Source organism: Gracilinanus agilis, chromosome 4, assembly GCF_016433145.1.
Source record: "Gracilinanus agilis isolate LMUSP501 chromosome 4, AgileGrace, whole genome shotgun sequence".
Lineage (NCBI taxonomy): Eukaryota > Metazoa > Chordata > Mammalia > Didelphimorphia > Didelphidae > Gracilinanus > Gracilinanus agilis.
The window spans coordinates 297,008,261-297,024,408 of NC_058133.1; the positions used below are offsets into that span (position 1 = coordinate 297,008,261).

Below are 16,148 nucleotides of genomic sequence, written 5' to 3' on the forward strand. Positions count from 1 at the left end.
ATATAAACTATTTCTTATTTATTTCTAATTATCAGTTCTTTCTCTGGAGATGGATTCACATACATCATTATTCAAACAATATTTCTCTTCCTAAATATAATATAAATATAAATAATATAAATAAATAATATAAATATAATATAAATTCCCTTGGTTCTCCTTATTTCACTCTTCATAATTTAATGTAGTTCTTTCCATGTTTTAAAAAAATTAGCTTGCTAGTTATTTCTTATTGTACAGTAGTATTCCATCATAGTCATAAACCACAACTTGTTTAACCATTCCCCAATTGATATGCAACCCCTCATTTTCCAGATGAATTCACTTCTAAAAATCATTGTCCTATTTCATAGCAAAGCTTAGGAATTATGTCTTTCATGAGGCCTCCTGTGATCTCTCCACCAAGAAAAAATTCTCCTTCTTCCAAACTCTCCTTTCTTACTGGCATCTCATATGTACCCCTCTCACTTTTACCTCTATCAAATGTGTGTCCTAAATTGTCATCTCTTTGACAGCATTTATGTATTATGTAATTATTTTCCTTATAGTCCCCTGAACTTAGCATATTGCCTTCTATTTGATAAGTATTTAAATTTTTAAAACATTTTTTACATTTTTTTGAGACAGCTAAATACTAAACTCATTTTCAGCCCCATTTACAGTAGAATGCTTTCTTGCCAGGCAAGCAGTGGATTTGATTGTCTATACACCTGCTATGTGGTCAGAACCTTAATGCTAAGACCTATTATGGGACTGAAAAATCTAAGATGAGGATTTATTGGTAGTGTTGGTTAAAATGAGGGGAACTTTCCTAAGGACTTCATCATAAAATAGATACCGGTTGGATTTTGCAATCAACTTAGTATGTTGATATTATTTTGTTATTGAGATACTTAAACTTTTTTTTTTACTTCTTATAGTGAAATCAATAGTCAAAGACTAGACCTAATAGTCAGGAATTCTTGGCATATTACTTTGAATTGCTATATGTTCTACCTCAAGGATTTTTTCTAATTAATTGCTAGGTATCTGGGAATTTCTGATTAGGCCTTCCTCTTCCTCCTTTTTTGAGGGGTGAGGGGATAAGTGTACTTTATTACTGTCTGCATATTCAAGCACAAATGATAATTGCTGTTTTCAATTATTAATGATCATCTAACATCAGTTGATATCATACTACATATATGACACTGTATAAAATTTTGTAGGAATTATTATAATGTAAGATAAGATCTATTATTTTAATGACTTTTAATAAACATATCAGACATAGACTACTAAAAATAAGATGAATTTTTATTATAAATAACTATTATAAATGTCATCCCTAAGACAAAGCCTTAGTAAAAAGGGTAAATAATTAGAAAACTCTTTCATCATTATTTTCTTTTTTACATATCTATTATAAAATTAGTTATTTTATAATTTCTTGTTTTAGTAAGCATGTTTGAATTTCTAAGGATATGTATAAAAAAGTATACATATGTGTGTATATATATATGTAGATTTATATATACATGTATATATAAATAAAATGAAACCTATGTGAAATTATAAAATTTCACATTTTATTTTAGAGGGAAACCAGATCAGCCACATAATTTAATGTGTTGATAGCTGGGACTGAGGAATATAACCTAACATATTAGTAAGCATTTAACCTTTTCAAATGAAATGTAAATACAGTATGATTTTTGAAGACATTACAGTTAAAAACATTAATAGGTTGTTTTATGTATTAAATCAGGGATCAAGAAAATCATAGCTTGAGGGGCAAATCTGGGGTACCGTCCATTTTTATATGGCCTACAGGGTAATCTCCAGGCCATAAGAACACAAGAAATGGAATAGATTTGATCTGTGTATGGTAGTTTGCCAACTCCTGTGTTAAATTAATATAATATTTTAATATTAGAAAATATAAATGTAGTTGAAAGAATTGGGACTTGGAGTTTGATGACATGAATTTTAATCCTAGCTCTAATACTCACTAGAAGGCAGTCCTTAACAAGGTCATTAATCAAATTGAATATCTTCTTTTTTAATTATAAAATATAGGTATTTTTTATCTAATGGGGCTCTTATGAGAAAAATGCTTTGTAAATATAGATGATATAGACTGAGTTATTATTATCATTATTTATAATGAATATACTGTGAGCATTCACACATAATGGGTAGTGCAGATTGTATTCTATCAGTTAGATTAATGTGATAATGACAATAGAGTTGCAGATTTGGTGTCAGGAAGAACTTGTTTCATAGTAGACAGTTACTAGCTATGTGATCCTGGACAAAGAGTGAAAAGGAAGGAAATAAGCATTCATATAATCCCTACCATTTGCCAAGAACTGTGCAAAGCATATTTTACAAATATCTTGTTTGATACTGACAAGAAACTTAGAAGAAATGTTCTATTAATATAATTTTATAGTTGAGGAAACTGAGGTAAGAATAGCTTAAGTGCCATGCCCAAAGCAATACAGCTAGGAAGTAAGTATATGAGGTCAGATTTGATTTTAAGTCTTTCTTTAAAAATAAAATTTAATTATTTTATATGTTTATATAATTTTTAATAATAATTTTCTGATATTTTGTAATCCCTGCTTTCTCCCACCCTTCTTCACCTTCCCTATGAATTCAGATCTTTCTGATTCCAGGTCCAATACATCCACTGAGCCACCAGCACCTCTTTGATGCTCAGTTTACTCCTGAGTAAAATAAGCTTGACAATATTTTTAGCATTTATCTCAAATATTTGTTGGGAGAATAAAGCAAATGTTGCAGGAAAAGTGTTTTGCAAACATTAAAGTACTATATAAATGGTAGTTATTTTTTATTAAATGTCAAAATGTATACATGGTATTAAGTGAGATAGAAGGAAGAAAAAGCACTAATGTATCTGTATTTTTTTTTGTTTTTGTTTTTAATAATAGCATGAACAAAATAAATTTGGGGTGTAAAGATTTGAGGAAGGATCAGTGAATAAAAATAGTATTTTTTAAACTTTTCTAAGCTACTAAAGGAAGTTCTCAAAAAGAACTATTCTTTGTATAGATGAATGATTAGATACTTTGGCTTAAATGAAGAGTTTACTGGAGAACTGGCAGAAAATAAAGGCTATTTATATAGTGTTGAAACAGTTTGAGAGGTGTCTGGAAGACCACTGTTAGCTAAGAAATCTTCTCAAAGAATGGTTTCAAAACATCTTTTGTGTTCTGTTTTTTTCAAAAGTTTTCACCCAGCATCTATTACAAACAACTCCTTCAAATGATTTAAAATTTATGGAATGTTGATTTCCTATCATTTTTATCTTTGGGAAATTTTCACTATTTGGAAAACAAAAGATATTCAAGGTTTCTCACAATAATCAGCTCTAGCTTTATTTTCTACAAAATAACCCTTTAACTAGAGAAATATTAAATCTCTTTCTGATCTATGTATAAATAGTAGCAGAGATATTAGGGACATTCAACTTGAAAATCATCTATGCAAAGCAATATGTTAACCTATTTCTACCACATGCTAGAATCCTGTTTTTTTATGTGAGAGAGAGAGAGAGAGAGAGAGAGAGAGAGAGAGAGAGAGAGANAGTTTTCACCCAGCATCTATTACAAACAACTCCTTCAAATGATTTAAAATTTATGGAATGTTGATTTCCTATCATTTTTATCTTTGGGAAATTTTCACTATTTGGAAAACAAAAGATATTCAAGGTTTCTCACAATAATCAGCTCTAGCTTTATTTTCTACAAAATAACCCTTTAACTAGAGAAATATTAAATCTCTTTCTGATCTATGTATAAATAGTAGCAGAGATATTAGGGACATTCAACTTGAAAATCATCTATGCAAAGCAATATGTTAACCTATTTCTACCACATGCTAGAATCCTGTTTTTTTATGAGAGAGAGAGAGAGAGAGAGAGAGAGAGAGAGAGAGAGAGAGAGAGAGAGAGAGAGAGAGAGAGAGGCAACATGAAAAATGGCATGGTGGAATTCCTGCAAGATACAGGGTATAGCCTCACCCAGAATTCCAGGGGACCCCCCCCTGGAGAATTCCACCCTGCCATTTTCCATGTTGCATAGAGAAAGAAAAAAAAGAGAGAGATAGAGAAAGAAAGGAGAGAGAGAGAGAGAGAGAGAGAGAGAGAGAGAGAGAGAGAGAGAGAGGAGGGAGAACTTTATTCCAACCTTAATTGTGTTTGAACAGAACATGAAGAGACACAAGGGATTACTTTATGCCTAACATTGGTCTTTCTGTCTTGAAACATTAGGATCTCAGGCAAGTTATGTAATGGAAATCTTGGTCTGCCATCTAGTCCTTATTATTAAGCCAATTATACCTAACTGCAAAGCACATGGAGCTTGCAAAAATAAAGCTCATTTTAAAATGTTCTAATGATTTAAATCACAACCTTTTGGACTCTTTATCACATCAAATACACTTCTCTAAATCCTGAGCGATGTAAATGAGAATCAAGTACAGGCATTAGCTAATCTATTCTTAGCATTCTAATGTCTCTGAGGTCCAGGTTATTTCATGATTGTTCAAATAATTTAGCTGATAATAATGGTCAGTGCCTTTCCTTTACTTACATATTCTTCATAGGCTTCATGGGCTGGGGGAGGGGGTGGCCGGTATCCTGGAACAGCTGGAACTCCCCTTGCTCTAGGAGTCGGAACCCCTCTTGCTACTGGGGGTACTGGAAGAGCGCCACGTGTCACTGTTGTCCCCCTGGGTGCTGGTACACCTCTTCCAGGTGGTGGGGGAGGAGGAATTGCACCACCACGGCCCCTAGAAGGAAAAAAAAACACACACAAATATATACTAATGATACATAAAGGAAGAGTGAGCAAGGGCTATAGATGATAGAAAGCTATCTGTTATCATGTCTAGAATGATAAGAGCATAGAACTAGAGCTGGAAGATGTCTATGCGATCCAACAGATCATAGTATAAATAAAGAAACCAAGAGCCACATCTATGAAGTGACCTATACAAAATCATACAGGTAGTAAATAGCAGTATTGAGAGTAGGAGTCAAGTGCAATTCCTCTAGATTAGTGCTTTTTCTTTTCTTTTCCTCTTCCCACTCCTCCTTCTCTTCTTCCTCCTTCTCTTTACTTTTCTTCTTCCTGCTCCTCTCCCTCCTCTTCTATTTCAAACTGAATCTGTCCTATCTTACCCAAGCCAGAAACCTACTTATGATCCCAATGTTATTGCTGAGCAATGTCAGAGATTTAGTCTATTATATTTGTGATATGGCCCAGATTGCTCCATCTGCCCTTTTCCCACAGCCTGATAACACCTTACATAAGTGTTTACCAAACTTTTTTGGCCTACTGCCCCTTTTCTGGAAAAAAATATTACTTAGCCCTCTGGAATTTAATTTTTTTAAATTTTAATAGCAATTAATGGAAAAAAACATGCAGCTGTGGCCATCACCACTCCTCTGGATCGCTGCAGCACCCACCAGGGGGTTCTAGCTCCCACTTTGGGAATCACTGTCTTACATTTAAGGATTTACCATATTAATGCTGGATTTAGTGGAGAAACATTAGATTTAGCATGCCACTGCTCAGAACTTCTGAGCTCAAGTAATCTACTAGGCTTCGTCTCCTCAAAGGCAATCATCTATATCTATATTTATATCTATATCTATATATCTATATATCTATATCTACATCTATATCTATATCTATATCTATATCTATATCTATATCTATATCTATATCTATATCTATGTCTATGTCTATATAGTGTGATGATAGAGCCATATACATATACATATATGGCTCTATCACCACACTAGCTCTTTCTGAAAACAGCCACCCCAGTCATTAGGTAGCTGCAGCAGGCATGGAACTCCTTTCATATAACATGGAAAAGGTACAGAATGATCACCTTATTGATTCCAAGTCAGTATCTATCTGGAAGACCTAGGCAAGGTATATGGTAATGAAAGCCTTGGCTTTCTAGTCAGTAGACTTGCGTTAGAATTTAAACTCTGACTATAATCAACTGAATAAGTTTGGAGAAAATGATGAGACTTCTTTGAGCTTTAGTTTCCTCAGCTCTAAAGTAGGGATAACACTGTTTGCTCTAGGTACTTCAAAGGTCTGGGTGAGAAAATCATTTTTCCTTTTTCAAAGATAGGAAAGACTATCTATTAATATTACATTTTCCATTCAACTATCTATATACTTCATGATCTGCCACAGTCATGTATCTGTGGTTCCAGGCTTGGAGATGGATTCTCCTGCTATCTGTCTAACAAAAGCAGTAAATATTCTACTGTCTGCCTGGTCATGTGCTTTTATCATCAAAATCAGAAGAGTTTTCACTATGGAAATTTCCTCAAATGATACAAAAATAGTAACTAATATGCTACTTATAATTTAAGAAAATTGCCTGCATCTAAAAAAGTTAAATCAAAATTATCCAGGATAAGTGATGGGACTGAACTCTCATTTCTTATAAACTCTGAGGCTGGTTCTCTTTCCATTATACCACATTGCCTTTTACACTTTACTAAAGTTTCTAATGATTGATCAAACAGAGTAAAAAATTACTTTGTCCCATTATACTGGGATACATTTGCAATTATGTGAAACTTCAATTTAATTTTACTCCCTCCTAGGGGCTTTCTTTGCTGTAAGTCACTATCCAAAAGTATAACCTGAGCCACAGTTCATCTTATTGTAACCATGGTGCTGGAGAAACACATAAGCATACCATGCTAAGAAAATGACTAAATGCTTTTTATTATAGGAATGAACACAAAGGCTACTTCAACTAAAAGCGTAAGAACAAATGGGATTAATCAAACTTTATGATATTCAGAAACCACTGAAAAGGTTTAGAATTCTTCTGAAATATGTGAGAAAAGAGTCCAATTATATTTTCTTTTCATTTTTTTCTCAAAGGATAGCCTCCATTTTCTCATTTGTACAACTAGGGAGTTTGACTAGATGATCTATTGGTCCTCTCAAGCTTTGAAAAGTCTAGTGACTCAGAGAAAATTGGAATGTTGCATACTTATTCTACCTTATCTGCAATACCATATCTTTCCAACTTTGGACTATAGGGGTGCTTTTGAAATCCTATCTTTTGAGCCAAGTTATAAACCTCTTCATCCAGCAATGATGCATTTTTTTATAATGAAAAAATTCTGAGAAACTTTCCTATAGGCTATTTAGAGGTGTTGCCACATTATGGTTTATTAGCTGCATAGTTTCTTAATTTTAACATATGCAGTACAAACTTGGGTGTCTCTTTTGCATTATCACTAAAATACTTGATATTTTATTTGGAATATTATCAAATAAAATGATTCTGGTATAAATTATCTTCAAGCATGATTGATTACATATGTATTTAATATTTCAAATTTGATATTTTACATTTTAATTTTCATTCTTGAAACAAATATCGTATTTTCTAATCTATCTATTTTTGATACTTTGTCATATGTGTGAAAATGATACTGTCCTAATTCCTCATTTTCAATAAAGCATATTTTATTCTATGTTTGTTTTGAAACAGAACATAGTTCTACCCCATTTGCTTCCTTGTTGATATATAAATAGTATCAATGATGCCAAATCTACATTGAAAGTAAAGCCTTTTTTTTTTCATTTCAAAGTATTCATTTCAAAGACATATTTTCTAAAGCAAAGTACTGGCCGATGAAAGAGGACAGTGTTGCATCAACACCAGGGAAGAACAAGAATACCTTACAGTATACATGTGGCAAACTAGATTTCATTTTATGTGGGTAGTGGAGTGAACTTCCTGCAAAACGGCTCCTCACAAAGGCTTTGAAAATTAATTTGGAAAATAGTCAGTGAAGAATTTTAGGGGACCTTGGATCATTAAATTAATTGTGGCAAAATATTAATGTCATTTCCCTTTTCTTTTAATGAAACTTTCTTCTAAATATTCACTTAAAGTATCTTTTCTTGTTGGCAGATGTGTAGTTACTATACAATGATGTGGAGAACAAACACCCAAACAAAAATTTGCAAATAAATTATTGTTCAGGAAACATTTTAAAATGAAAGATTAATGAAATATTAGAATTACACTAGATTCAAAGAGAAAATAAAAATTCCCATTTCAAAGTAATTATGCAATCCACAGTTGCTATTTACATTAGAGAGCTTCAGTAATGAAGCAATTTGTATTCATATGCTGATTTAACATTTTCAATGAACCAAGTGTGCTGAAAAGAATTCAAGTTCTGTTTCAAAGCAATAAAATGTAGACATAGACACTCATGACAAAGACCTTTTCTGCAGATATTCACTATATAAAACCAAACAAGAAAGAAAACAACACCTCTTGGTACAGTCTCTTCCTTCAGTTGTTAGGGTTATATTGTCTCCCATTCCTGTGACTTCACATGATTTCCTCACTTCTCATCTGGTCACACTACTTTGAGAATTCTCTAACTTCTCCATCAAATCTCAAGAAGCTCAATATTGGGATAACATTATCCAGTGATATTTCATCAGCCTTGTACCAAACCACTTCACTCTACTGTGCTTCTCTGATTGGGGGGGTAGAGCCATCAATTCCAAACTTCTCCTTTGAGAGCTCAGTTAAAACAACCTCATATTTCACTGGACTTCACTACATTGGGATTTCTCTGGCTGACTTCTCCACCATAATCTCTTCATCATAGCCCTCTCTACATTCAGCTTCTTCTTGCTTTTTGTCTTCCATTAGATTGTAAGCTCATTGAAAGCAGAAACTGTCATATATTCGTATATATACATATATATATATATATGACTCTATTTCAATAGCTATATCTGTATCATCCTTAGCAATTAGCATAGTACTTGGCAGAGAAGTAGGCACTAATAAATGGTTATATGACTGGATCCACTGTATATTTGCATACTTAGATGCTCCTAAGTAAATTTTCCTCTGTAAGTAAATTTCCTCCCAAGTAAATTTCCTAAAATTGCTCACCTTCTTTGGAAGGGAGGGGTGGACTGATAACATTACATTATTATTACATTAACATTACATTAGTATTACTTTGCCTTCATTTCCAATGCATTTCACATTGTCTCTCACTTAGAGAACTATCTTACACAACAAAACAAATTAAGCAAAACTAAGACATTAGTCATTTACTGTTCCAAAGCTATAGTCCAATCTCTCAGGGAAAAATTAAGAGGCTTTAAATTCTTAATCTTTTCTGTGAGGTTTTTCTCAGTCATTAAAATGGTATAGTTTTCATTTTCAATTTTTGTTATTATTCTTGATCTCTCCATTTAGTCATTGTAAAAATTGTACATATTTTTTCCTTGTTAAACATGCTTCACTTTGTGTCAGTTCATATGACTTCCTATGTCTCTATTTTTTTCATATTCATCATTTCTCATTGTGTTGTAATTTTCCATTGAACCCATGCACTCCAATTTTTTGAGTCTTTTTCCAAACAATCATATATATTCACTGTCCTTCCCCCCTGAATCATTCATATTCATATACTGCTTAAAGCAGATTTTCCACATAACAATTCTGCAAAGAAGGTTGCATCAGTTTTAATATCTCCATTATGCAGATAAAGAAAACAGGCCACCACCAGGAAAAATGCCATGTCCAAAGTTATGAAATAAATAAGTGGCCAAGGCTGCAATTTAACTAAGGTTGTCCAACATTGTATCTCATGTACTTTTCATTATGACAGAGTTGCCTCTGAGTCATTAATGAATCAATACTCCTTTACAATGAGAAAAAAATAACACAGCTGTTTTGTTTCATTTTGTGGTTTTTCTTTATTCAAATGAAATGCAAAATTGAAATCCTGAATTTTTCAGAAAAAAAAACTGCCTTAGTTAATTCTAAAATGTCAGTTACATGGAGTCAAATTTTGTCCTTATTTCCTCATATATAATGATGTTTGAATTAGAAACTTAAACTATTGCAAGGAGATAATGATGTTAAATTTTAAAATGAAAAATATTCTTTGAGAAATTTCTTATATTGGTTCGAGTCTACATATCATATAAGCATTTTATTTTGTTAAAGGGGGCAATGTTTCTATGTAATATGGAAAATAATTTGCCATATCTTCATCCTTATGGATTTCAATGATATCTGCTGAAGAAGTTTAGGCAATAACAGAATTGCATTTTCTGAGAACGTTGTCTAGGAAAAGATATATTTATTATTCTGATTCTCTGAAAACTAATGATTTCTTTTGAAAATCTTCAAAAAATTATAAACATTTATGACAGCAAGAGAGTCTACTGTCTAAATAAAGTAGTATAATTTCAAAATCAGTCTTCTCTTGATTGCTGATAACTTTGTAATGCAAAATGTATGTGAATTTTTAAGACATTTCAGGGTCAATAAGTGAAAGCATTTATTCTGGCTTTCTGACCCTGCTTGGATCAATATGTTTATTAAATCTATACTGATTCAGGAACAGTTTCAGACACAAGTAAATAGTGTTCCTCCCATTACAATATCCTTACTGTTAGGCTTTACTAGCCCAATAACACATAGCATACCAAGATTTTTTTTTTTCATATTTCCAGTGATGACACCAGGTGGCTAGATGGCACAGTAGGTAGAGTACTGGCCCATGTGTCAGGAAGAATTAAGTCTTGCATATAGTATACATTTAATAAATGTTTTTTTTTTCTCCTCCATTTATTGTAGAATTCCCGGGGATTGAAAGTAATCTACCAGTTGCAAAGAGTGTTCCTTACAGTATATGACTTCTGAAACATTTTTTTAATCTATTATCTGGGAGTCTGAACCTGAAATAGAATGGAACATTTTTGTGTGTGTGTGTGTGTGTGTGTGTATATATATATATATATATTTGTATGTATACAGGAGGTGGGTAGTGGATTAGTGATTTCAATGAAACAGGGAATCCTAGGTCAGGAAACTTCATCTACTAATGCAGGTTGACACTTTCTCTGCAGTCTACACTCCTGACTGCAATTTATAGTCTTAGAGATTTGCCCAGAGTCCCATAGTCAGTATGTGTCAGTCTTGAAATTAGTTTTTTATTGCAGAATGAATAAATCTACCTTGAAGTAGCTGTAGGAGGGACTCGGATTCCTCTTCCTCTAATACCTCTCCCACGACTTGAGTCCTCTGAGCCATTCAAATAAGATAACTCACGCAATTGTTCCTGGCGAATTTCATCATTGTAATCCTGAATGAGAGAAAACAAAAAATAATAATATTTGATGTGAAGTTCATAGAGGTATAAAATACAAACCACAATAAGAACCAATTTATGTATTTCCAAGAATATTTTGTTTAAAATTTCTACAACATCTTAAAATAATAATAACAATTCTCTTCTACGTGGTACAGTAGACAGAGCACTGAATTTTATTTCATATCCATATCCTCACTCTGACACTTATTACATAGAGGGCAAACAATTGAATTCTCTAGCCTTCAGTTCTCTTGTTTCTTTTGGCCTAGATGACTTATAAATTCCCTTACAGATATGTTCACTGAAATTGTAGCTATTATTATTCTCTTTACAGATGAGAAAACTGAGACTCGGGGTGGTCATTTATCCATCATCACATGGCTATCATGCAGATACAAGCATTTATATTAGGAAATGCACTGAAAGGATTTTATCCTTTTTTAAATAATGTAAACCTTTATTTAATCCTAAAGTATAGTATTTTATACATCAATAAAAATAAAACAACTAATATATAAATAAACACATATATAGTAATATTTAATGAACATAATCTTAAAAGCACAAACTTTAAAAATGAATTGAAAAATATCACTTTAAAAAAACTGAACATTTTTTGAAATGTTAGAATGTGCATGCCATGGCACACACTTGGAAGTAAAGAAGTATATTTTTTTCTTCTCTTACAAGGAAAAAGAAATATATATATTTTTTCCTCTTTACTTTCTAGGTTACTGAAGCAATAAAGTGATGACAAAGGAAAAACATAAAAAAGTATAAACACCAATATACATTTTAAGTAAAAAAACGTTACTACCAAGTGTTAAGTGTATTTGAGGCACTGTGTTATATACCAAGATTGCACAAAAATTTAAAGTAATAATTATTTAAAAAATTTTTTTAAACCCTTAACTTCTGTGTATTGGTTCCTTGGTGGAAGAGTGGTAAAGGTGGGCAATGGGGGTCAAGTGACTTGCCCAGGGTCACATAGCTGGGAAGTGTCTGAGGCCAGATTTGAAACTAGGACCTCCTGTCTCTACGCCTGACTCTCAATCTACTGAGCTACCCAGCTGCCCCAAAATTAATTTTTTGAATGCTCTCAATTTTGATGCTGTTGTACTAAATCTCTGATTATCATGTCTTAGTTGTGACAGATTACAATTAGCTAAAGAAAGTATAAGTAGCCTTCCTACTAAGATCAAAAGTGAAGCAAGGATGCCATCAGCACCATTACCATTCAGTATCTTACTAGACATGCTAGTTATAACAATAAGAGAAGAAGATATTGAAGGAATTAGAATAGGTAATGAGGAAATGAAGCCATCTCTTTGTAGATGATATGATGGTACACTTATAGAACCTATAGAATCAATCAAAAATACTAGTTAAAACAACTAATAATATCAAAAAGACAAGATACAAAATAATTCCATATAAATCATCAACATTTCTCTATACTACCAATCAAGTCCAATAGCAAGAGATAGAGAAACAGCATTTCAAATAACTGTAAACAATATCAAACACCTGGAAGTTCCCTGTCCAAAAAATGCAAGAACTATCTAAACACAATTACAAAACACTTTCCACACAAATAAATTCAGATCTAAAGAACTGAAAACAACATTAATTGCTCATGGGTAGGCTAAGGCAATATAATAAAAATGACAATTCTACCAAAATTAACATATTCAGTGTCACGCCATTCAAGCTACACAAATATCATTTCAGAGAACTAGAAAAATAACAATAAAATCAATTTGGATGTACAAAAAGCCAAGAATATTAAGAGAATTAATGAAAAAAAAATTTAAACAAAAATGGCTTAGCTATCTTAGATCTCAAACTGTTTCATAAAGTGTTAACTATCAAAGTAATCTAGTACTGGCTAAGAAATTGAATAATGGATCATTGGAATAAATTGGGCACTCAACATGGAGTAGTAAATTACCATAGCAATCCAGTGTTTAACAAACCCAAAGATCTAACCTTTTAGAAGAAGAACTCATTATTCCACAAAAACAGCTATGAAAATTAGAAAACAGCATTTAGGAAGCTAGCCACAGAACTTGACTTAATGACATAGACTAAGGTAAAAAAAATGATTACATGATGTAGGAATAAAGGTAATACTTTAAATAAGTTAGGGGAGCATTGAATAGCTTACCTGTCAATCTATGAATAAGGGAAGAATATGTCCAAACAAGACCCTGAGAACATTACAAGATATAAAATAGATAACTTTGATTACATTAAATTAAGGATTTTGCACAAACAAAAGCAAAACCAATGTAACCAAGATTAGAAGGAAAATAACAACCTATGGAAAAATTTGTAGAAAGTGTCTTTGATATAGACCTAATTTCTCAATCATATGAATAACTGACACATTTATAAGAACACAAAGCATTTCCCAATTGATAAATGGTCAAAGGATATGAACAGGCAATTCTTCAATGAAAAAATTAAAATTATCTTTAGTCTTTGCTAATTATCTTTAGTAATTAGAGAAATACAAATTAAAACAACTCTGAAATTCTGCCTTACAGCTATCATACTGGCTAATATAAGAAAAAATGAATATAGTAAATATTGAAGATGATGTGATAAAATCAGGATACTGATAGACCATTGCTAGAACTGTGAACTGATTCAATCATTTGGGAGAGTGATTTTGACCAAGCTCAAAGAGCCTTTGAAATGCACATACCCTTTGATCCAGCAATATCACTCCTACATCTGTATCTCAAAAAGATCAAAGGTAAGATAATGAAAATATTTATAGTAGCTCTTTTTGGGATGGCAAAGATCTGGAAACTGAAGGATGTCCATCAATTGGGGAATGGCTGAACAAATACGGCATATGATTGTAATGAAAAACTACTTTGTCATAAGAAATGACCAACAAGATTATTAGAGAAAACTTGGGAAAACTGATATGAAGTTATACAAAGTAAAATGAGCAGAACCAGGATAATGGTTGTACAGTTGTACAACAATAGCTATCCATAATAACAACAATAAGGTATAATGATCACCTGAATTAATTAACTTTTATCAGTAATGCAAGGAGACAACAGACACATTATACCAAAAAGGCTATCTCTTGCCATAGAGAAGGAACTGATGGAGTCTGAATGAATGTTGAAGCATATTATTATTCATTTTATTCCTTCTATGAATTTTTTCTCTTGCATAAGCAATATATATCTTCTTTCCCAATGCAATGAGCATAGAAATATATATTTTCTGGTAACACATGTACAATCTATATCATATTATCTATCATCTTGGGGCTTGGGGCATGGGTAGAAAGGAAGAGAGAACATATATTGCAAAATGTCATGAAATTATTTTTAAATATTGCATTGATAGGAAAAATACTAATAAGATGATTTAGGCAACAAGTGAAAATAGAAGTATTACATAAAAGATTATACTTATTCACTTGTTTCTTGATTTTTAATAAATGTATCAACTAACATAATAAATCTATTTATAGATAATAAATCTACAAAACAGTATTTGAATGGATTTTATCCATTATATAAAGCAAGCAAACAATAAATATAAAAAACTTGCCTAGAAAATGATTATTTATTCTTAATAACTATAGATTTATATTTTTTCAGTGTCACAGAACAAAATTTTAGCATTAAAATATACATTTTTATTTCAGATATTTTTTAGGGCCTAAAAAAGTTAATCTGGTACAATGTTCATTTTGAGAACTTAGAGGCATGGCATGACTTCAAATCTTGTTTCAGACCATTGCTAGTGGTGTGAATCTAAAATCATTGTACTGATCTTTATCTGTAAAATATTTGTAAAATGAGGGAGTTGAAATGAATGGTTTTTCAGATCCCTCTAGACATATATATGATTTTTATATTTGAATATATTTTATATTTGAAAGATTTGAAAGACATATTTTATGTGTATCAATTTGGGGAACCTTATAAGTTTATAAGTTACTATGAGCATATTTATAGACTTTTTTTTCAGTTGTGTCTAACTCCTCATGACCCCTTTTGGGATTTTCTTGGCAATGAAACTTTTGTAATTTGCTGTTTCCTTCTTCAGACTCTTTTATGGATGAAGAAACTGACGCATGAAGAGTTGAATGACTTACTGAGGGTCACATAGTGTGTAAGTGTGTGAGGACAGATCTGAAGTAGAACAGATGAGTCTCCATAACTCTAAAACCAGCCCTCTATACACTGCTCCACTTAGCTGCCCCTACCAGCATACAGGTACACGCTTACAAGTATTGACACTTGTCTTTCTTTTGCTCAAAATTGTTTTTTTGCTCCAGATTCCAAAAAAAACTTGCTTTCCAGAATAGCTTTTTTGAAAATATTTATTTTCTAAGTTGCAATAACATTGGTTTTATGTTTACTTCCAATAGCATCTGATGGTAATGAAAATAGATTCTTACACAGTTGCCTGACAGTAGGCTCATACACTAGATAATTAGGATTTCTAACCAAGTCAAATATTATTCACTCTTTCCTTCTAGTTTTCACATTTAAACAGGCGTTGAACTAAAGAAAAAGAAAACATTTATATCAGTCTGTTATGAGTAGGAGGTAGGTAGAATTATCACAATGAAGTGATTGAACTCAAAAAATGAATTTTTAAGCTCACAAACCATCCAAAGTGATTAATTAGAGAAGACATATGGTAAAGACTTTTGTATTGGAAAATTTCAAAGCTTCTTCACTAAAGGAAATTGAAGATCATCCAAGGACATAATAAGAGGAATTCAAATCAGGAATAGCTCTATCTATGGTTTATAACCAACTCCTTTTAGCCATTATTATTTTTAGTACATATACCAGAGGTAGGTGGCTGGCACAGTGGATAAAATGTTACACCTAGAGTCTGGTAACTTGACTTCAAATACAATTTGAGATACTGTATGACCCTGGATAAGTTATTTAAC

The 16,148-nt window shown here is 32.0% G+C and overlaps 1 protein-coding gene across 2 annotated transcripts in view; it reads right to left on the bottom strand.

The window, feature by feature from the left end:
- Nucleotides 1-16,148, bottom strand: part of KHDRBS2 (KH RNA binding domain containing, signal transduction associated 2) — a 750,586-nt gene that overhangs the window by 186,420 nt on the left and 548,018 nt on the right. For both annotated transcript variants that reach the window (XM_044673646.1, XM_044673645.1), the window contains exons 5-6: nt 11,067-11,194; nt 4,599-4,797 (exon numbers count right to left, since the gene is read on the bottom strand). In XM_044673646.1, coding sequence (XP_044529581.1) covers nt 4,599-4,797; nt 11,067-11,194 — 327 coding nt within the window. The remainder of the gene's footprint in view (nt 1-4,598; nt 4,798-11,066; nt 11,195-16,148) is intronic.